Source organism: Barbus barbus, assembly GCF_936440315.1.
Source record: "Barbus barbus genome assembly, chromosome: 9".
Taxonomy (NCBI): Eukaryota; Metazoa; Chordata; class Actinopteri; order Cypriniformes; family Cyprinidae; genus Barbus; species Barbus barbus.
The window spans coordinates 13,574,399-13,596,210 of record NC_136737.1 but is presented as its reverse complement, the minus strand read 5'-3'; the positions used below and the strand labels follow the sequence as shown (position 1 = coordinate 13,596,210).

Below are 21,812 nucleotides of genomic sequence, written 5' to 3'. Positions count from 1 at the left end.
ACACAGGGTGCTGTTGTATGGGCGAGTGTGCTGGTCATGTGTCTTTAGTCATGAGACAGCCAGAGCAATCACAGCAACAACTGAAGGGGTTAGAGGACACAACCCCTCGTTTACCACAGACACGCAGAGAAAGACCTCTTCACTGGGGGTAAAAAGTGGAAATATGTGGTACATGAATGTTCTCCAGAAGACTTTCCGGTCACATCTTTACAAACCCCTTGTGGCCCATTATGGGTAATTTAAGCCCAGAGAGACTAAAGAAAAACAATGCAAACAAAGGTTTTCAAAAGTGATTTCTTCATGTATTCATGTCAATACAAAATTCTTGTGAATGGTGCGCTATGGGTGATTTCCATCAAGTAAAAGTGAGGTAAATGAAGGTTCTACAGATGTTTTTAGTCACATCTTTACAAGTCCTTGTGAATGATGCATTATGGGTCATTTAAGCCCAGAGACTGAAAAAACAAGGCAAACAAAGGGTTGTAAGAATGTTTTCCAAGAAACTAAAAAAGCAAGTCAAACAAAGGTTTCCAGAAGGTTCTTTTCACAAAATTCTTATAAATGGTGTATTATAACTTCATCCCAGTGAGATTGAAAATATGGGATACACAAAGATTCTTCAGAAGGTTTTTCTGTTACATCTGAAAATTTTTGTGAATGGTGCATTATGGGAAAAAAAGAGGAGGCAAACGAAGGTTCTCCTGTCAAATCTTCACGCAGCTCTTATGAATAATGCATTAAGGGTAACTTCCACCCATTGAGACTGAAAACATGGGCTCTCCAGAAGATTTTCCAGACATCGCTTTACAAAACCCTTGTGATCGATGAATTATGGGTAATCTAAATCTAGAGAAACAGAAAATACAAGGTAAAAACAGAAGGGTTTCCTTTGTCACGTCTTAACACAATTCTTGTGAATGGTCCACTATGGGTGATTTCCACTTAGCAAAGTAAAAATATGATGGAAAAGAAGGTTTTCCTGTCATATCTTCACACAGTTCTTATGAATGATGCATTATGGGTAATTCCCACCCAATGAGACTGAATCTAAAGACGGTTCTTTAGGATTGTGTCAAATCTTCATGTAGTTCTTATGAATGATGCATTAAGGTTAATTTCAACCCAGTGAAATTTAAACTCCAGAGGTAAAACGTTGTCCGGAAGGTTTCCCTGTCAAATCGTCATGAATGATGCATTATGGGTAATTTTATCCCTGTATGAATGAAACGTGTGGGAATAGAATGTCCAATCCTCATTCAGTTCCAATGAATCGTGCATTATGGGTAATTTCAGCCCATTGCCACGACTGAAATATTTGTTAGTTTGCCAAGATTTGGACTCGACCAGCTCAGCAAACTGTCACTGAAGTATGAAGACGAACTCAATGTCCTTCCCCAAGCAAACAAGAGAGCACAGTCTGGAGAAAAACCTTCATTCCTTCCTTCTTTTCAAACATAAACCAGCAAAAAATTGACAACTGTAAAATTAGGCACCTACGATGCCCCAAAATGATTCAACTCCAAAATTGTGTGTTTCAAATGCAACTTCGATGTCCGAAAAACAAACTGTTTAGGTAGGCAGCTCACTAGTTTTGAGCCCCAGCCAGTGCTTTGGATAAGTACACCCACCTCTTGTGGAAAACAAATATAGAGGTCTCGCATGAAACCACCGGTAGAGAGCAAACACACACACAGTGTCTGACAGTTCATTCAGGAGCCTATGAATATTTCACAGCACTGTCCGCTGTTGGCCAGGTAACAGACACGATATCTAGGTACACCGGTACAGGTTACATTGACGAAGCCTTGCTGATACCTGACTCCAGATGTTTGCAGATTAAACAGGCCAGGAGACCAGAACGGGAACGTTAAAGCAGAGAATAAAGCGCATTTTAAGGATGTTTGAGTTTGAATGCACAAAAGGTGCATACTGATGGTTTGATATTGAACTATAATGAAAGTAGGAGACTAAACAGAGCAAAACCAGTCAGACTTGAATCAAGATTGTAGTATGAAGTGACTGTAATGAGAAGCCAAGTTTTTAGGCAACTGAACTGAATGAAACTTTTGGAGCGTTTACTAAATAGAGCTGCAACTAGTACTAGTACAAATGAAGAACCGATTATGAAAGTAGAGCAGAAAATGATATTATTGATATGTAAATTTTAGTATTATTTATATAACATTTTAGTTTTTATACATATTTAGATTTTTTTTTTCTTTTCGTTTTTTATTTTAGTTGAATTTATTTTGTAATTGTTTGTTTTTCAAAAATAAAATAAAATAGTTTTATTTCAGTTCTAATTTTCAGTTAGTAATTTTAGTATGTCATCTTACAACTTACACTAGTTGCAAAGGCAACATTTCTTTTTTTTTTTTTTCCCAACTAATATTTTTCAGCTTTATTGGAATTAACACAAATGTTTAATTCAAAAACCGACACCGATATTACAATTTTGGCCAACACAGATAAACTGATAATTATTGTAATGTTATGGCTGACAATGGATAAATGCCAAATAATAAAATTCTATAACAATTCATTAAAAATAAATAAATAAATAATAAAACAAAATTGATAAATAAGGAAGACTAAAATTTTAAATGTTTCAAGTGAATTTGGCTATCGCAACTTTTTAAAATGATTCATTTCAGGATTTGTTAAAGACTGCATTTAACAGTGTTATTAAATTATTAGTATTTTTAAAGATTACCTTCAAGTAACCTAAATGTAAAAATAGTGGAAATGAGCATGAATAGTTTAATAGCCAATATAATTGCCACAGACTCAAGGCCACATCGGACAATGCAGGCCATCCAGGAAGGTCCACCCTGCGTCAAACTGACACATTCACCGGCTACGGCACATCAGAAACACTTGACATCAGTGTTCAGTAGGTTTATTGCATTTCATAACACGTTTAATCATTGACCATTAAACCAGTGACTAAAATCAATATGAATCTCCAAAAAAGGGAACAGAATTCTGATTCCATAAAAGTGGGGAAACCCTGTTTGTGATTATAAATGCTCACAGTCACAGCATCTTGTTCCCTTTTTCAAAGGGAGGGGCGAGGATGGAGCATATTGGAAGAGAAAATTCAGCCTTGTCATTATAGGTAACCAGGCAGCCTGAGGCCTACAAATGTTTCCACATTTCATTCATCATTTCAACCACAAAACACAAGAAACCAGGGATTCTCATCCCTGATGCTGGGGCCAAACTGACAGTTATGATTTCACAGCTAAGACGATGGCTGTGTCTCCATAACTTCTCAGCTGTCTACCTAGACAACATTTCTGGGCATCACAGAGATGTCGGAATTCAGTGTTATAAACCTGTTTGAACATCTGAACCAAATGTTTTTGGGCATCATGTGTGCGTTCACATATTTGAGCATCATAAGCATTTCAAAATGTTCAAATCGACCACATTAGCAAGTTCAAACATTTGAACCGGACATTTTTGTGCATGTAGGTGCATTTGATCGTTTGAATTGAACATTTATTGGCATCACAGACCCGTTCGAACAGCCGTATATGTTGGCATCATGAATGAATTCGAACATTCGAATTGAAAATTTTTGAGAATTTTTAATGTCTCTTCATAAATTTTAAATAACGTTAAATAAATGTTCAAACTTTTTGGGCATCGCTGATTCATCTAAACATATTTGAAGACTCGAACCGAGCATCGTAAGCACATCAGAACGTTCAAAATTATGCTCGCCCTACGCATTTTGTGTATAATAGAAATGTTCAACCATTTTAACCAATATTTTGGCATTACAGTATTCAAACAATCGAACAGAACATGTGTCAACTTCACAGCATCAGTGTTAATTTCGTCGACGAAGACGACGAAAAATATTCGTCAACGAACCTTTTTTCTGTGACTAAGACGAGACGTTGACGAGCTAAATCTAATATCTGATGATAAAAACTATGACGAAATTTATGCGCGTCTTCATTAACAAGACGAGACGGGACTAAAATGTTATTTGAGGACCACCAGACATTCAAAATACATCCTATAGGCTAAATTAACTGTCTTGTCTTTCAAAATGTGCGTCTCTGTCATTGGATAAGGGGCGTTTGCATATCTAGTCTCAGTATGGCAGCCGCAGTGGACGGATAGGCTACCAAAACGCGAACTATAGCGATCTGAAACAATGGCCTCAGCACCCGAAGGGTTAGGGAGTGGGTGACCAGACGTCCCGTTTTTCCCGGGAGTCACAATTCATTGTCGAGTAACTTAAAGTCAGTGAAGGTGCGATAGGCGGAAACGCGCTGATAGAAGTTCTCTCCACTTCTTCAGTTCTCAGACAGCGCGCGATCAGTTCTCAGTGCTCAAATACACACACAGCAGTCCACATGTCTCTCATGTAGAGCATCTCACGGAAATACAGTCCGTTATGGTTTAAGTGAGCTTAAACAGGTGGGTGAAAACTGAATGTATGTCAGTAGGCTATTACATACATAACTTCCGTCTTAAATGGACAGCATTCCTAATTATCTGTCATAAATGTTAACCAACAAAATATGTTAAATAAATGTATACTTAAGTAAACCTACTGTATCTGGAAAATGAGTTTAATTTATATCTCTACCAAAAAATTTATTTATTCCAGTTTTTCCAAATTCAATCCTTGATTCAAATTTCTCATAAGCTTAATTGATTTGGTCTAAAGAGAGAAGAATTAATGACTATTTTTGTTTGAATACTACATATAAAATAGCTACCAAAATAAATGTTGGTAACTGCAGTTTGACTAAAAGTAATGACTAAAAGTTGACAAAAATGCAATGACTTTTCGTCGACTAAAACTAGACTAAAACTATGAAAGACTCAAATGACTAAAACTAGACTAAAACTATGAAAGACTCAAGATAAAGACTAAGACTAAATCAAAAATGCCTGACAAAATTAACACTGCACAGCATTCGAACAGAACATCTGTCAACGTCACAGCATTCGAACAGAACATCTGTCAACATCACAGTATTTGAACATTCGAATCAAACATCTGTCAACATCACAGTATTCGAACAATCGAATCAAACATCTGTCAACATCACAGCATTCGAATAGAACATGTCAACATCACAGTATTCGAACATTCGAATCAAACATCTGTCAACATCACAGCATTCGAATAGAACATGTCAACATCACAGTATTCGAACAATCGAATCGAACATCTGTCAACATCACAGCATTCGAACAAAACATCTGTCAACATCACAGCATTCGAACATTCGAATCAAACATCTGTCAACATCACAGCATTCGAACATTCGAATCAAACATCTGTCAACATCACAGCATTCGAACATTCGAATCAAACATCTGTCAACATCACAGCATTCGAACATTTGAATAGAACATCTGTCAACGTCACAGCATTCGAACAGAACATCTGTCAACATCACAGTATTTGAACATTCGAATCGAACATCTGTCAACATCACAGCATTCGAACAGAACATGTCAACATCACAGTATTTGAACATTCGAATCGAACATCTGTCAACATCACAGCATTCGAACAGAACATGTCAACATCACAGTATTTGAACATTCGAATCGAACATCTGTCAACATCACAGCATTCGAACATTCGAATCAAACATCTGTCAACATCACAGCATTCGAATAGAACATGTCAACATCACAGTATTTGAACATTCGAATCAAACATCTGTCAACATCACAGCATTCGAATAGAACATGTCAACATCACAGTATTCGAACATTCGAATCAAACATCTGTCAACATCACAGCATTCGAATAGAACATGTCAACATCACAGTATTCGAACAATCGAATCGAACATCTGTCAACATCACAGCATTCGAACATTCGAATCAAACATCTGTCAACATCACAGCATTCGAACATTCGAATCAAACATCTGTCAACATCACAGCATTCGAACATTTGAATAGAACATCTGTCAACGTCACCGTATTCGAACATTCGAACAGAACATCTGTCAACATCACAGCATTCGAACATTTGAATAGAACATCTGTCAACGTCACAGCATTCGAACATTCGAACAGAACATCTGTCAACATCACAGCATTCGAACAGAACATGTCAACATCACAGTATTTGAACATTCGAATCGAACATCTGTCAACATCACAGCATTCGAACATCTGTCAACATCACAGCATTCGAACAGAACATGTCAACATCACAGCATTCGAACAATCGAATCGAACATCTGTCAACATCACAGCATTCGAACCAAACATCTGTCAACATCACAGCATTCGAACATTTGAATAGAACATCTGTCAACGTCACAGTATTCGAACATTCGAACAGAACATCTGTCAACATCACAGTATTTGAACATTCGAATCAAACATCTGACAACATCACAGCATTCGAATAGAACATCTGTCAACGTCACAGTATTCGAACATTCGAATCAAACATCTGTCAACGTCACAGTATTCGAACAGTCGAATCAAACAAGTTTGAGCATTGTTTGCGTCATCATGCGAGTTCGAATCGAACATCATAAGAGCGTTGTCCGAACGCGCCTATGATGCCCAGAAAATGCTGTCTAGATAGGCAGCTCACTAGGTGTTAAGACACGGCCAATCTCATCATGACTCACATAAGTGAGGCCAGCTATTTTGAATTGACATGTTCTTTAGCACACCTAGTCTGTTTATTACGTTTATAATTAAACACGGTTTGTATCAAAAACAGGATGGGATCAAATTTGTATTCACTTTGCAGAATGTATTCATATAACGTTAAGTGTCTTAACCGTTAGCAACGCTAACTGGCCTCATTCATGATAAACAAAACGATGACAGACTGTTCTAACAGCAGTCACCTGCCACACAAACGCTAAGAAAGCACTGAAATAATCATTTGTGTTAAAAAATAATTGTTTGTTATCTAGGCAGGCTATATCCGCTTAGCTCACCTGAAATAAGGTGATTTGAGATCAATGACACGAGATCAGCTTGATTCATTTATACCAGCTGCTTTTTATGAAAATGTACAAAAACATCCGATTCTGAAGCAGAGGCAAATAAATGGAAATAAAGGGATAAAGTGCCTCACCTCATCTTCCTTATGGTTCCTAATGCCACGTACTAAATCCTGCAGGTTTTTATCAAACATCCGATCGATGCTTCCCTTCACGATCTTCAGAGCCATGGTGATTTCCCTCCTGTCCTACCGGACCGAACCGCAAACACTGGCTTTATGTGAGCACTGACCGGCCCGCTAGAGCGCTAGTCTCTCATTCAGTCCCGAACTGCGGCCTGTGCAGGGCTTTCGCTCTTTCTGTAAGCGATGATCTGCAGCGGACCAGTGTAGGAAATGGCTGACAAAATGGCGGACCGATCACCTGACTGGCAAACCCACCCACACTGCGACGCGACGCGACGCACTGGACGCTTCCCTGCCTGACGCTTTTCGGTGTTTAGGATTTTGACATTTGCGTCTTAGACGTTTTGTGTATTGGTTTCATATAGCTAAACCTTACTTTCTGGAGATATTATGTGAATAAGGCAGTGTTTTCTAACTAAATACTATCTGGATAAAAAAAGCTAATAATAATAATTCCTGGGTACCTAGTATTTTGCTAAACAAAGTAAGAGATTTTCTCTTTTCGTTATTTTATATTATCTTTTATTCTTTAAATAAAATAAATTGGTTCCTTTAGATAAAGTCTAGCGTCTAGCACGCAAGTGAGCAAATTTCTGCGTTTGTTGTATGCCAATAATTTAAATATAGGAATAACTAACATTTTTGTACAGAATAAATTAAGTCAATACTGAGCTCATGATTTACATAACTCACGTTATTTAAATGACAATTAATCATTAAAAATATTATTCTACACTTTTAGAACAGAAGACAACACCATAAAAAAACAACAGAATATAGCCTACTATTCTACTGTAGTACCAATGAAATCTATACTTCGTAGTATATACTAGGCAGTATGCTAGTGTTCCGAACAATAAAACATGGTCCTTCTATGAAAACATTCAAAATTGTGGCCATCATGCGGAATTTTTATTTATTCCTTCACAGATACTAAAAAAATCTCCGACCAAGTTACAAAGCACTAGAAACATGTTTATAATAGCATGATAAGCATGTTTTATGACATCCAAGAAAAGAATAGCATTATTGGGTCAACCTAACGAACAACAAACGGTCTATAGACTTTAGTGAAAGTCCATAGACATCAGATGTAGATTTGTGCAGTAATAATAATAATGATGATGATGATGAAATCTCATGATCTCTTGCTGTATGGCTTAGTGGGTCAATCAACACAAAACCAGACTGCTTTCTTTTTTTTTTTTAAGCATTTTCCTTATTTTTCCATTAAAAAAACAAAAGGAAAATAGGCTTTACTCAAACTACATAATACAAGCAGTCTTCAGAAACAGTTGGGCTTCGGTGTTTTTCCTCCTAGACGTCAGTGTGGTTCTGAAATAAAACGTTCGCCCTCGATTGAGCACATGTGGGTAGTGCAGAATCATCCACATCGCACATTTAGATTAAGGCGCTTGTTTTGCCTCATGACGTCCCGATTCAAAAGTGCTAATAATGTTTATATCACGTTTTATGTACAACACGAAAAACTCATGTAGGTCACAAAGGTGGGAAGACAAAACGTAACACAAATGAACGAAGGAAGCCAAAGCGTGTTTGTGAAATGTTCAGCTCTCAGAAGACATCTGCTCGTCCTGCAGTCTGCTGTCCTGTTTTCCGTCTGTGTCAGCTGCCGGATCGGCCTCTGTGGACTCGGCTGTGAGTGTTTGCTGCTCTGTTGGCTCATCTGGATTGGGCCTGAAAGACAAATACCAAATTAATCGGCAAGCTGAGTCATTATTTTGCTTAGAGACCAGGAAAGCGAAAAGTGGCCGCTCTTCACCTAATGCCGTTCGGGGATTGGTTCTCATCCTGTTTCTCTAGGTCTGTGGGCTTGGGGTCGCTTTCGGATTCAGAAACTTCTTTTTTCTCATTTTCTGATTCTCCGTTCACTGGTTTGGAGTCGTCTGGAAGGAAGGCACAATGGACAAGCATGTTTTAAAACTCATTTGATTATTGCATGTGAAAAAAATGTCATTTGACAGTTTACCTGTGTTTTGTGTGTCTTGCTCGTTGGTTTCTTGGTTCTTTTCATCTGGTTTTGGTTTACCAGTCTCAATCTTGCCAATGAACTGGAGCTTTAGTTTATTGTAGACTGCAGTGGCCTTCTCCATAACTGCACTGCTTGCTTTGTATCGGCGAATCTAAAAGACAAAAGACACAGAAGCATACAAGATGTATTAATTATTTATTTATTTATATTTATATTTATATATAATATATATATATATATATATATATATATATATATATATATATATATATATATATATATATATATATATATATATATATATATATATATATATATATAAAGATAAATTTAATAATACATTTTTTATATTTATTATATTGTTTATAACATTTTATTTCACACTTTAATAATTGTTTTATAATTTAATAATAACAATAATTATTATTATGTAAATCAAAAATAAATTATGCCAAAAAGTTCAATCTTTTTCTTGTTGAATATGCTGTTTAACTTGGAAATCCATCTCATTAAAGAGATAGTTCACCCAAAAATGAAAATTGTGTCATTAATTATTCACCCTCATGGTATACCAGACCATGAGGGTGAATAATTCGAACACAATCATCTTCGGAACACAAATTAAGATATTTTTGATGAAATTCGAGAGCTCTCTGACCCTCCATAGACAGCAAGGATCCTTACACGATCAAGGCTCAGAAACGTAGTAAGGACATCGTTAAAATAGTCCATATGACATCAGTGGTTCAACTGTAATTTTACAAAGCTACGAGAATACTATGTGTGTGCCAAAAAAACAAAAATAATGACTTTATTCAACAATTCATCTCCGCGTCACACTATAGCGGCATTTTGGAGAGCATCGCATACGTAAACAATGTCTGCTGTTCTGTGTCAACAGCACTGTACACGGATATGTTGTTTATGCTTTGATCTGAATGTAAACAACATATCTGTGTACATACGTTGCTTACGTATGTAATACTCTCCAAAATGACGCTATAGGGTGACGCGGAGGAGATGAATTGTTGAATAAAGTCGTTATTTTTGTTTTCTTATTGCAGTTGAATCACTGATGTCACATGGACTATTTTAACGATGTCCTTGCTATGTTTCTGAGCCTTGATCGTGTTAGGATCCTTGCTGTCTATGCAGGATCAGAAAGCTCTCGGAATGCATCAAAAATATCTTAATTTGTGTTCTGAAGATGAACGAAGTTCTTACAGGTTTGGAACGAACTAGCCCTTTAAATGGGATTACAAATGGCAAATGCTTGTACCTTTTTGAGTGTAGCAATAACATCTGCATTCTTCTGCAAGATTTGAGTGGTTACTTGTACTGAGTTGAGCTCGTCCAGGGCCTGCAGACACTTCTCAATGTCCTACAGATTGAAAGGAAGCAGAAGACGCAGAATGATACTATGGGATTCACACATCGCGTCATTTTCACACTTACAGCCTCTGCTATATATAGAGACTAAATTCAACAGTGTTTTGAAAGTTTAGAGGTCACATGTGGTTCATTAAATACCACTGAACCATATGACCAAGTTTGAATCAACTGATTGAATGAATCACCATCCTAGGAGAATATGACCAAACTCATTACTTGTTTGAATACTAGACTTTGGTGTAAAATTGGTAGAACTATGTTTCCAGTCATTTTAATTTTATGTGTTTTAAGTGACACATGGGTAGGCTGATATTGTCAATACTTACAGGGTTGTCAACCTTCAGTGCAAACTTGATGTCTGTGTGGAGCTTCTGTAGTTTCTCTTCAGGTGAGGGTTCTGAATTTATACAGGGCAAAACAAGAGTTAAAGTCTGACTGACCGTAAAATGACCCAAAAGGACTGAACAGCCATGAGAACATGTTTCATTTAACCTTTTTTCTTCTCGACTTTCCTCTCCGGTAGACGCGTCGACTTCCGTTTCATCTTCTCGGGCTTAGGCCTTGTGGGAAACAGTGGTGTTATTGTATATTCACATACACTTTTTTCTTCTCCCCATCTAGTAGCCTATGCAACATTTCTCATTTTCATTTAGTTCAACTTAATATACTAAACTAACTAAAACTGAAAATGACAAAAATTACATTTTAAAAAGGGGGGAAAAAAAACAACACTAAATAACTAAAACATTAAAATTAAAACAGAAAATACAAAAATTAAAACTAATTAAAATTTCAAATATCAATAAAAACTATAATAGTATCTCAATTATACTGGTTTTTGTTAATTACAACTACTAAACTAAAATCTTGTTTATGAGAACTACAAATAACAACAAATATTAGATGAAAATCTTTAAAAAGAAAAAAAACTTAAAAATAAAATAAAAATGTTGCTTTGGCAACTTGCTGAAATAAAAATATATTAAAAAGGTAAATAAAATAAAAATACAAAAAATATTAAAAGTGAAAAAAGCACAAAACTATTAAAACTTAAAATTAAAATCGAAAATATAAAAAAAGCTCAATTCAGAATACTAATAAATACTATAATATATCATAAATAAACACTCCCAAATACATGCCTCGTTTTGCGTTTCTCCTCTGATCTCTGAGGCTTCTTTTCTTTGATCTTCCTCTCTTTTTTCTCTTTCACCTTCTCTTTCTTTTTCCGCCCTTTCTGGCTGTCTTGACGTTTGGCGGATTTCTTCACCTAAATAGGAAACAACAACCCAAACAGTGTCAACATTTTGAGCAGCGATACTAGTAGAAAGAGTCTGGTTACAGTTCTGGTGACTGGCCTCTGCAGGTGGTGGTGAGTCAGAGTCTGAAGGTGCGGGGATAGGGGGAGGTGGAGGTTTCTTGGATTTTTTGAGGGGGTGATCATCCACCTCATCGTCCGAGCTGCTGCTGCTGCTGCCACTGCTGCTTCCTCTCCTGGCCTTGTTCTCTTTCTCCTTTTTCCTTTTCTCTTCCTCCTCTCTCTCTCGTTCCCGGAGCCGACGGAGCTCTTCAGCCTCCTCTTTCTTCCTTCGCTCCTCCAGTTCCTTCCGCCGCTCCTCGTCTCTCTTCTTCCACTCGCTGACGCGGTCCGTCTCACTGTCGCTTTGAATAAAAACAAACAATACATCTGTGTGTTCCTCAAAAATTCACAGAATATGTTCTTTCTAGTGTTGTTAAACGACTAATCGCATCCAAAATAAAAGTTTTTGTTTACATAATGTGTGTGTACTGTGTATATTTATTATGTATATATAAATACACACACATGCAGTATATTGTTTTTAAATATTTACATCTATATTTATATTCTCTCGGAATTCAACAAAGATATCTTAATTTGTGATCTGAAGATGAACGAAGGTCTTTAAGCATGAGGGTGCGTAATTAATTTTTGGGTCTCATTAAAGGACATATTAGTCTGATGAAAACATTTCGTCACTTCTCACCGGAGCTTATGTTATGCCTACATCATCCACTCTCTCGTGAACGAGCGTATGACAGTTAGCGGAAGCTACAGATTACAGTTTAGAAAATTTTAAATATGGATAATTTTCTTTCACAAACACATCAAATTGCTTCAGAAGGCCTTTATTATCCCACCGGAGCCAAGTAGAGCACCTTTTATGATGGATGGATGCACTTTTTTGGGCTTCAAAATCTCGGCCCCCATTATAATGCTTGGAGGAGCCAGGATATTTTTTAATATAACTCCGATTGTACTCATCTGAAAGAAGAAAGTCGTATAGACCAAGGATGGCTTGAGGGTGAGTAAATCATGGGATAATTTTCATTTTTGGGTGAACTATCCCTTCAACTGATTTATGACGGAAAGGAAATACTATTATCATCAGTGTAAAAACATGAACAGATAAACCAAACTCACCTGTCGCTGTCTGATGAAGAGGAAGGAGCCCTTTCTGGAGCTGGTTTGGATTTCCTTCCTCGTGGCTTTGGTGGAGGTTTCGCCGCTTGAAGAATGACGCAAAAAGAAAAGCATCCTTTAGTATTCTGATGTACTTGTCTAGGATTCCTGATATCCGAGGATAACTGTCTCAGGTAAAGTTTCCGTCCACTGTGCTGCTATTCAACACAACTACTCAACCGTTAAAAATAATTATAATATGTGCTGGCTTCACGTTGCAATGCGCATGTTCTCACCTTTCTTGCGCCCTTGTGGGCCTTTCCTTGCAGGAGGAGGAGGAGGTTCTGAATCGGAGTCGGATTTAGATCCAGACTGCGATTCGGAGCCAGAGACAGCCGGCCGGGGCTTCTCGTCTTCTGAATTGCTCCTGGCGGCCCTCTGATCCGACTGGGAGCCCGATTCTGAATCAGAGCCAGATGATGCCTTCTAAAATGAAACAAACAAACAAAACAAAAAAAAAAGGTGTAAGATCAATCCAGTATGTAATTATACAGGTCCTTTTCAAAAAATTAGCATATTGTGATAAAGTTCATTATTTTCTGTAATGTACTGATAAACATTAGACTTTCATATATTTTAGATTCATTACAACACAACTGAAGTAGTTCAAGCCTTTTATTGTTTAAATATTGATGATTTTGGCATACAGCTCATGAAAACCCAAAATTAGCATATTTCATCCGACCAATAAAAGAAAAGCGTTTTTAATACAAAAAAAAGTCAACCTTCAAATAATTATGTTCAGTTATGCACTCAATACTTGGTCGGGAATCCTTTTGCAGAAATGACTGCTTCAATGCGGCGTGGCATGGAGGCAATCAGCCTGTGGCACTGCTGAGGTGTTATGGAGGCCCAGGATGCTTCGATAGCGGCCTTAAGCTCATCCAGAGTGTTGGGTCTTGCGTCTCTCAACTTTCTCTTCACAATATCCCACAGATTCTCTATGGGGTTCAGGTCAGGAGAGTTGGCAGGCAAATGGTAAAACCACAGGTAAATGGTCAGTAAACCATTTACCAGTGGTTTTGGCACTGTGAGCAGGTGCCAGGTCGTGCTGAAAAATGAAATCATCTCCATAAAGCTTTTCAGCAGATGGAAGCATGAAGTGCTCCAAAATCTCCTGATAGCTAGCTGCATTGACCCTGCCCTTGATAAAACACAGTGGACCAACACCAGCAGCTGACATGGCACCCCAGACCATCACTGACTGTGGGTACTTGACACTGGACTTCAGGCATTTTCCTCTCCCCAGTCTTCCTCCAGACTCTGGCACCTTGATTTCCGAATGACATGCAAAATTTGCTTTCATCCGAAAAAAGAACTTTGGACCACTGAGCAACAGTCCAGTGCTGCTTCTCTGTAGCCCAGGTCAGGCGCTTCTGCCGCTGTTTCTGGTTCAAAAGTGGCTTGACCTGGGGAATGCGGCACCTGTAGCCCATTTCCTGCACACGCCTGTACACGGTGGCTCTGGATGTTTCTACTCCAGACTCAGTCCACTGCTTCCGCAGGTCCCCCAAGGTCTGGAATCGGTCCTTCTCCACAATCTTCCTCAGGGTCCGGTCACCTCTTCTCGTTGTGCTGGGTTTTCTGCCACACTTTTTCCTTCCCACAGACTTCCCACTGAGGTGCCTTGATACAGCACTCTGGGAACAGCCTATTCGTTCAGAGATTTCTTTCTGTGTCTTACCCTCTTGCTTGAGGGTGTCAATGATGGCCTTCTGGACAGCAGTCAGGTCGGCAGTCTTACCCATGATTGCGGTTTTGAGTAATGAACCAGGCTGGGAGTTTTTAAAAGCCTCAGGAATCTTTTGCAGGTGTTTAGAGTTAATTAGTTGATTCAGATGATTAGGTTAATAGCTCGTTTAGAGAACCTTTTCATGATATGCAAATTTTTTGAGATAGGAATTTTGGGTTTTCATGAGCTGTATGCCAAAATCATCAATATTAAAACAATAAAAGGCTTGAACTACTTCAGTTGTGTTGTAATGAATCTAAAATTAATGAAAGTCTAATGTTTATCAGTACATTACAGAAAATAATGAACTTTATCACAATATGCTAATTTTTTGAAAAGGACCTATAGATGGCAAAAAGTCAATGAGGTTGTCTCACCTTCCCCCTGCCTCTGCCTGCTGGCTTTTTGCCGCCTCGACCTCCCGACTCCTTCTGTGGTGTGAAGTCCTAGAGAACACATTAGTAACTTGTTTATATCATTTTAATCTGCATTTTATTAACTACACAGGATTTTTTGGTAGTAATGAAGCCATGAGATGTTTGAACAAATTTCGGACGAGGATACCTGGTCGCTGTTTTTGCCGGAGTCAGAGTCCGAGCTGGGTGATGGTTCGGGTTCTGAGGGAGATCCACTCCCCTCTCCATCTCGATCACTGGATGATGCCCGCGTTCTCTTCACTGGTGGCCGCTACAAAGTTTTACATAAAAGATGGTTATATATATATATATATATATATATATATATATATATATATATATATATATATATAAAAAAAAAAAACACACATCTTGTCCATGCAATTAAATTGAACTCACATGAAGCTTTCAGGCTTCAAAACCAACACAAAATCACCATAAAATAAGTTTATGCGAGTATTTAAGGATTAGTTTACTCACCTCCATGTCATCCAAGATAAAGAAATAGAAATTAAGGTTTTTGAGGAAAACATTCCAGGATTTTTCTCCATATAGCTAGTGGACTTCAATGAGGATCAAAGGGTTGAAGGTCCAAATTGCAGTTTCAGCACAGCTTCAAAGGGCTCTACACACGATCCCAGCCAAGAAATAAGGGTCTTGTCTAACGAAACGATCGGTTTCGAAAAAAATATATACATTTTAACCACAAATGCTCATCTTACACTAGCTCAACCTCACGCATGATGTAATCACATTGGAAAGGTCATGCGTGACATAGGTGGAAGCACCGAACCAGTGTTTTCTCGCCCCACCCTACCTTTGTGAACTGGAGTACATTAACCACACGTGACCTTTCCAACGTGATTGCGCAATGGATGAAGTCGCGGACGCACATCGCAGAGCTAGTGCAAGACAAGCATTTGTGGCTAAAAAGTATGACTTTTTTTTTTTTTTAAGAAATTAACTGATTGTTTCACTAGATAAGACCCTTATTCCTCGGCTGGAATCATGTAGAGCTCTTTGAAGCTGCAGCTTGGACCTTCAACCCACTGATCCTCACTGAAGTCCACTAGCTATATGGAGAAAAATCCAGGAATGTTTTCCTCAAAAACCTTAATTTCTTTTTGAACATCTTGGATGACATGGAGGGGAGTAAACTATCCGGAAATTGGTAACACTTTACAATAAGTTTCATTAGTTAACGAAGTAAGACTGAACAATACTTCTACAGCATTTATTACTCTTAGGTAATGTTAATTTCAGCATTTACTAATGCTTAATTAAAATCACAAGTTTTGTTTGTTAACATTAGTTAATGCGCTGTGAACTAACACGAACAAAGAATGAACGACTGTTTTTATTAACTAACATTAACAAAGATTAATAAAGAGTAATAAATGTAGTGTTCATTAATCGTTCATGTTAAAGGGGTCATATGATGCGATTTCAAGTTTTCCTTTCTCTTTGGAGTGTTACAAGCTGTTTGTGCATAGATAAGATCCCTGAAGTTGCAAAGACTAAAGTCTCAAAACCAAAGAGATATTCTTTATAAAAGTTAAGACTCATCCACGCCCCCCTAAAACGGCTCATTCAGACACGCCCCCACATGTCTACATCACGGTGTGGGGAGATTTGCAAAACACCAAAAGTATACGCAAAGAAAGGGGGCGTGATTTTTAGTCTCGCTGTAGTATTGTTGTTGCCGCCGGCGCCATGTCCTGGAGACTCTGTTTCTCGTTGTGAAATCGAAACTACTTTGTTTGGGCTTCCAAACGAGGACACAACAACTAGAAATCAGTGGTTAAGTTCTATTTACAACACTGTTTCAGAACAGTACAACGTAAAAATGAGAGTGTGTGCAGCGCATTTTACAGAGGACTATTTCCTGAAGCTTGGAGAGTAGCTTACAATGCTGGCTTGGACAAAGGCTGTTTCTATAAAGTGGGGCAATTCCAACTTTGCAAGGACAGTCTGGTGCTTCTGACTCACAGCCAGTAAATACGTTTTCTTATTTAAAGAATTTGCCACTGACTATTCAAACGCAAGTTTTGAGCAGTGTAGAGTAGTGCTTGTTGTTTGTCATTTCTCTGATCACAAATGCAGACATGGTAATGTTTACGCGGTGCTATGCAACGCAACACGTAAAAAGACAGTATAAGTCATTATAATCAGTAATTATGTCCCCACTGGATGCAACAAATGCCTCGTTTATAATGGGTTTTATTGTTTTAGTCTCATCGTGCCTGGACACGGCATCACAATACGGTAAGGGCCGTAATATTTCAGTCTCACGCTTGAGGTATTCAGACAAGAATAGTCGTGGAATAGGAAGTCGTGGCCTAATAGTTAGAGCGTCGGACTTGTAATCCAAAGGTTGCAGGTTCGAGTCTCCGGCCGGCAGGAATTGTAGGTGGGGGGAGTGAATGTCCAGCGCTCTCTCCACCCTCAATACCACGACTGAGGTGCCCTTGAGCAAGACACCGAACCCCCAACTGCTCCCCGGGCGCCGCAGCATAAAATGGCTGCCCACTGCTCCGGGTGTGTGTTCACGGTGTGTGTGTGTTCACTGCTGTGTGTGTGCACGTTGGATGGGTTAAATGCAGAGCACGAATTCCGTGTATGGGTCACCATACTTGGCAGTATGTCACTTCACAATCACAACACACTGGATAGCTGGCCAATCAGAGCAGGCCTCGCTTCTCAGAACGATGAGCTATGTAAATAATCGGCACGTTTCAGAAAAGCAGGGCATAGAGGAGGAACAATAATGTACAGTATGTGGAAAATAATGAGTTTTTTTAACCTTAAACCGCATAAGCACATTCCATTACACCAAATACACAAAATAATGTTATTTTTTGCAACGTCATATGACCCCTTTAATACATTAACTAATGTTAACAAATGACACCTTATTGTAAAGTGTTACCAGGAAATTTTGCAGTGAACTAATCCTGTAAAGCCTGTTCACACCTAAAACTAAATCCATATTAACGACCACACCAATGGACGATACATGCATGCTGCAGTTTTGTCATCAGCCACTTTGAATGCTCAAGTTCTTTAAAGTGGATTCTGACTGGCTGTCATTGATTTTAGCACTGATCAGCTGGAAAAATCTATCTGAAAGTGACAAAAAGTGTTCTCATTACCTTTATAAAACTACGGTTGAATCACTGATGTCTCATGGACTATTTTAACAATGTTCTTACTACCCTTCTGGGCCTTGAACATGTCAGTTGTGTTGCTATCTATGCGGGGTCAAAAGCTTTCGGATTTTATCAAAAAAATCTAAATTTGTGTTGCGAAGACGAACGAAGCTCTTACAGGTTTGGAACAACATGCGGGTGAGTACTTAATGACAGAATTTTCATTTTTGGGTGAACTATCCCTTTAATGTTATCATCCTTGGTGTGAATGGCCCTTTACTCTACGTATAAAGGGATTGTAGGCACTCCATTGAACATTGTGCCAAACTACGCCCTCTAAGCCCAAAGTATAGTTCATTCTAATTTGGGCATAGCTATGAACACATTCATAACATAGAATGACTCTACTGCTTAAAAACTACTTGCACTACACTGATTACTCTACAACCACACTAGTGAATTTGTAACTAACTAAAATTGCCATTAAGAGCACCTGAAAGTATAATGCATAATACTGCAAGAGAAGAGAGAAAAATGACAGATTAGATGATTTGTGAGGATATACAATCAATCATGTTGGCTTGTTTTGAGTTTGGATACCTTTGCAGCTGGTGCTTTCCGCTTCACTGCCGTCTTCCTTTGATTTTCACTTCCAGAGTCAGAATCATCACTTCCTATTTCAGTTTTCCTCATCACCACTGCTTCCTCATCTTCCGCATCACTTCCCGGCGCAGGTTGGTTGTCCTCGCTCTCCGATGATGATGCAGGCTAAACAAATACAAAGGTGGTGAAACAAATCAGCATTTGCTGTCATGAAACAACAGATGATTCCAGATAGAGAAATTAAGTCTTACTGCAGGTGTGCTATAGGAGGCATGAGGGTTGTTTTGGATTTCGCACAAGCCTTCGTTGAATCCTTTCCTTTTGTTGGGTTTCCCATATCGGTCTTGGTACTTTTCATATGCAAAAAGGTCCTTGGGTGCAAGGAATGCTCTGAAAGGGAAGTTAAAACAGTTAGGATGAAACAGAAGTAGCAACAGATCTGTTCTTCTGTATTGACGTACATACTAGTGTAAGGGATAATCGAAAAAGAAAAATGTAGGGTGTAAATTTGGTTTATGTATTGTTGTTGATTGGATTTAAAAATGTGTACATTACACTCGTTTTTAGTGACATTTAAATGAAACATTATGAGGTTAAGACTCATTTTTGCCAAATGAAACTGTACAGACGAAGTGTTTATAATAAGATCTGCAACATGCATTTAGACAATGGACTGGGTGATTTTTCATTTCATGCCAACTTTAATATATGAAGGTGTCTACAAAGTTCTCAGATTGAAAAAGGTCTAAAAATGTTCTTCTAGTGTCACCCGTTACTCCATAACAGTTTAGACAAGCAATGCCCCACCGTAATTTTAAAAACACTGAGAAAACAATGAGGTTATGCACACAGCTCATAACAAGTAATATGCACCCATTTATCATCATTAATAACCCGGTGCTCATTAAAATCCAGGGATACGTACGTTTCATGAGTCCCGAAGAAAAAAATGGGGATTTTATTAGGCGGTGGTTTGACAGCCCCATCTGCAACATCTTCAATCTGGAGGAGAAATATAAAAATAAGATTATTACATGTTTTTAGACCTTCAGTAGTGGAAATGTGAAGGTTTATACAATTAAGTACAAATTAGCAAATGACTTTGCACTGAGCAAGAAAGTATCTCCATGTGTAAACATAACAACTCAACCCCTCTCATTGCATTTTACATGTTATTAAAACAAAGGAATATAAAAGTCCCACGTCTAAATGTAGTAATTATTCAGATTTCACCCCATTATGCATCTAAAGACGATTCCTAATGTATGAAATACAAAAATAAACAAGACTTTGCGGACACGGGACCTTTGCTGCTCCTCCAGCAAACAAGTTAGCAAGCCAGCTAGCCTCATACATTCATTACTGGGGTAATAATATGAAACAAACACATAATTAAGAAGTTTAGACTGTGAAGTACTGTATTATTCGAGTTTGTTTGCAAAAACTGTGCATATATACATATGATGCATAAATGGCTAGGCGCTGAGGTGAAGCTGGTGGGGGTGTGTGCTCGTACCCGGGCCGGCCAGTGGGGATATCCCTTCATTTTAGCAAAGACAAGATCCCCGGGCCGGAAGTTGTGCGGCATCTTGTCGTCCCTCTATGCACCGCTCCTCGTTCTGCTCGTTAGTGGTCGTCCGCGGTCAGTTTTTCGGGCCGACAGACAGCGAGTTCTGCTTCAGATACAGTACGCGAGGAAAGGCGGTTGGTTTCTGCAGCGGTTTCCGCTCATTCCATTTTTCTCTCAGCGGAAGTCCCGCCTCTCTTGAGATCGATGATTGGAGGGGCGGACTGTCACTCTTTGCGTCCACCAATAAGAATGTACAATGTGTACGCCGCTAAAGACTTCAATTTAATAATAGTATATTAACATTCCCTCCGACCTGAGCATGAAACATAAAAATAATTTATGAAAACATCTATAGAGAAATGCATCTACTGGAATGTAACTGCACTTTTATGTATGCATTTATCTAAAAATAATATTAATTAATTCCCGAACGTTTATTTTAGTAGTTTTGAGGAATAAATATTTGGCATATACTCACTCTTAGGATTTTTAAATAAAACAGTAACGTTAAATATTAAACATATGTATTTATTCCTTACAAAAGGTCTGTTTTAAATACTGTATTTCACATTTTGAGGCGGTAAAAATGCATTCCTAAAGTCTTAATTAAAAAATAAATTAATATATATATATATATACACATACAGTTTTATGCAAGTTTGGGCCCCTTGCAGAATCTGTGAAAATGTAAATAATGTTTACAAAATATGAGAGATCATAAACAGTGCATGTTATTTTTTATTTAGTACTGTCCTGAATAAGATATTATACACAAAAAAATGTCTACATATATTCCACAAGACAAAAAATTAAAAATTGCTGAAATTATTAAAATAACCTCATTCAAAAGTTTGGGAGCCCTTGGTTCTTGTGGTTACCTGGATGATCCACGACTGTTTTTTTGTTTTGTGATGGTTGTTCATGAGTCCCTTGTTTGTTTTGAACAGTTAAACTGAGCTCTGTTCTTCAGAAAAGTCCTCCATGTCCTGCAGATTCTTCAGTTTTCCAACATCTTTTGGATATTTAAACCCTTTCCAGCAGTGACTGTATGATTTTGAGATCCATCTTTTCACACTGAGGACAACTGAGGGACTCAAACACAACAATTAAAAAGGTTCAAACATTCACTGATGCTTCAGAAGGAAACACGATGCATTAAGAGCCGGGGGTGAAAACTTTTGAATTTGAAGATCAAGGTAAATTGTACATAATTTGTCTTCCGGGAAACATGCAAATATCTTCTGTGGCTTCCGAAGGGCAGTACTAAACAGAAAAAAGAAAAAGATATTTCAACAAAATAAGAAAATTTTGATCATCTTCATCCTGTTCAA

At 38.0% G+C, this 21,812-nt stretch overlaps 2 protein-coding genes across 6 annotated transcripts in view; both read right to left on the bottom strand.

The window, feature by feature from the left end:
- LOC306874529 (AP-3 complex subunit delta-1-like) overlaps nucleotides 1-7,388 on the bottom strand; it is a 31,490-nt gene extending 24,102 nt beyond the window's left edge. For all 4 annotated transcript variants that reach the window (XM_079424649.1, XM_079424651.1, XM_079424648.1 and 1 more), the window contains exon 1: nucleotides 7,094-7,388. In XM_079424649.1, coding sequence (XP_079280775.1) covers nucleotides 7,094-7,189 — 96 coding nt within the window. In that variant the 5' untranslated portion in view covers nucleotides 7,190-7,388. The remainder of the gene's footprint in view (nucleotides 1-7,093) is intronic.
- Nucleotides 7,389-8,018: 630 nt separating this feature from the next.
- LOC306874754 (hepatoma-derived growth factor-related protein 2-like) lies at nucleotides 8,019-20,660 on the bottom strand. 2 transcript variants are annotated; one of them, XM_079424989.1, is made up of 16 exons: nucleotides 20,428-20,657; nucleotides 19,837-19,913; nucleotides 19,163-19,301; nucleotides 18,909-19,076; nucleotides 15,308-15,430; nucleotides 15,121-15,189; nucleotides 13,248-13,437; nucleotides 12,973-13,057; nucleotides 11,888-12,191; nucleotides 11,672-11,799; nucleotides 11,022-11,089; nucleotides 10,856-10,926; nucleotides 10,417-10,518; nucleotides 9,135-9,288; nucleotides 8,928-9,051; nucleotides 8,019-8,842 (listed from the first exon to the last, which is right to left on the bottom strand). In XM_079424989.1, exons 1-16 carry the CDS (start codon nucleotides 20,497-20,499, stop codon nucleotides 8,713-8,715), a joined length of 2,004 nt encoding a protein of 667 aa, XP_079281115.1. In that variant the 5' UTR covers nucleotides 20,500-20,657; the 3' UTR covers nucleotides 8,019-8,712. The 2 variants fall into 2 exon arrangements, with proteins under 2 accessions (XP_079281115.1, XP_079281116.1); XM_079424990.1 differs by having other exon boundaries at nucleotides 8,032-8,842; nucleotides 11,888-12,185; nucleotides 20,428-20,660.
- Nucleotides 20,661-21,812: the final 1,152 nt, after the last annotated feature.

Coding starts and splice junctions, on each gene's coding strand:
- LOC306874754 (XM_079424989.1), bottom strand. CDS start 20,499: ATGCCGCACAACTTCCGGCCCGGGGATCTTGTCTTTGCTAAAATGAAG. Junction 13,058..13,247: donor CCCACAAGGGCGCAAGAAAG/GTGAGAACATGC, acceptor TCATTCTTCAAG/CGGCGAAACCTCCACCAAAG. Junction 11,090..11,671: donor GAGGAGAAACGCAAAACGAG/GCATGTATTTGG, acceptor GTTTCCCACAAG/GCCTAAGCCCGAGAAGATGA.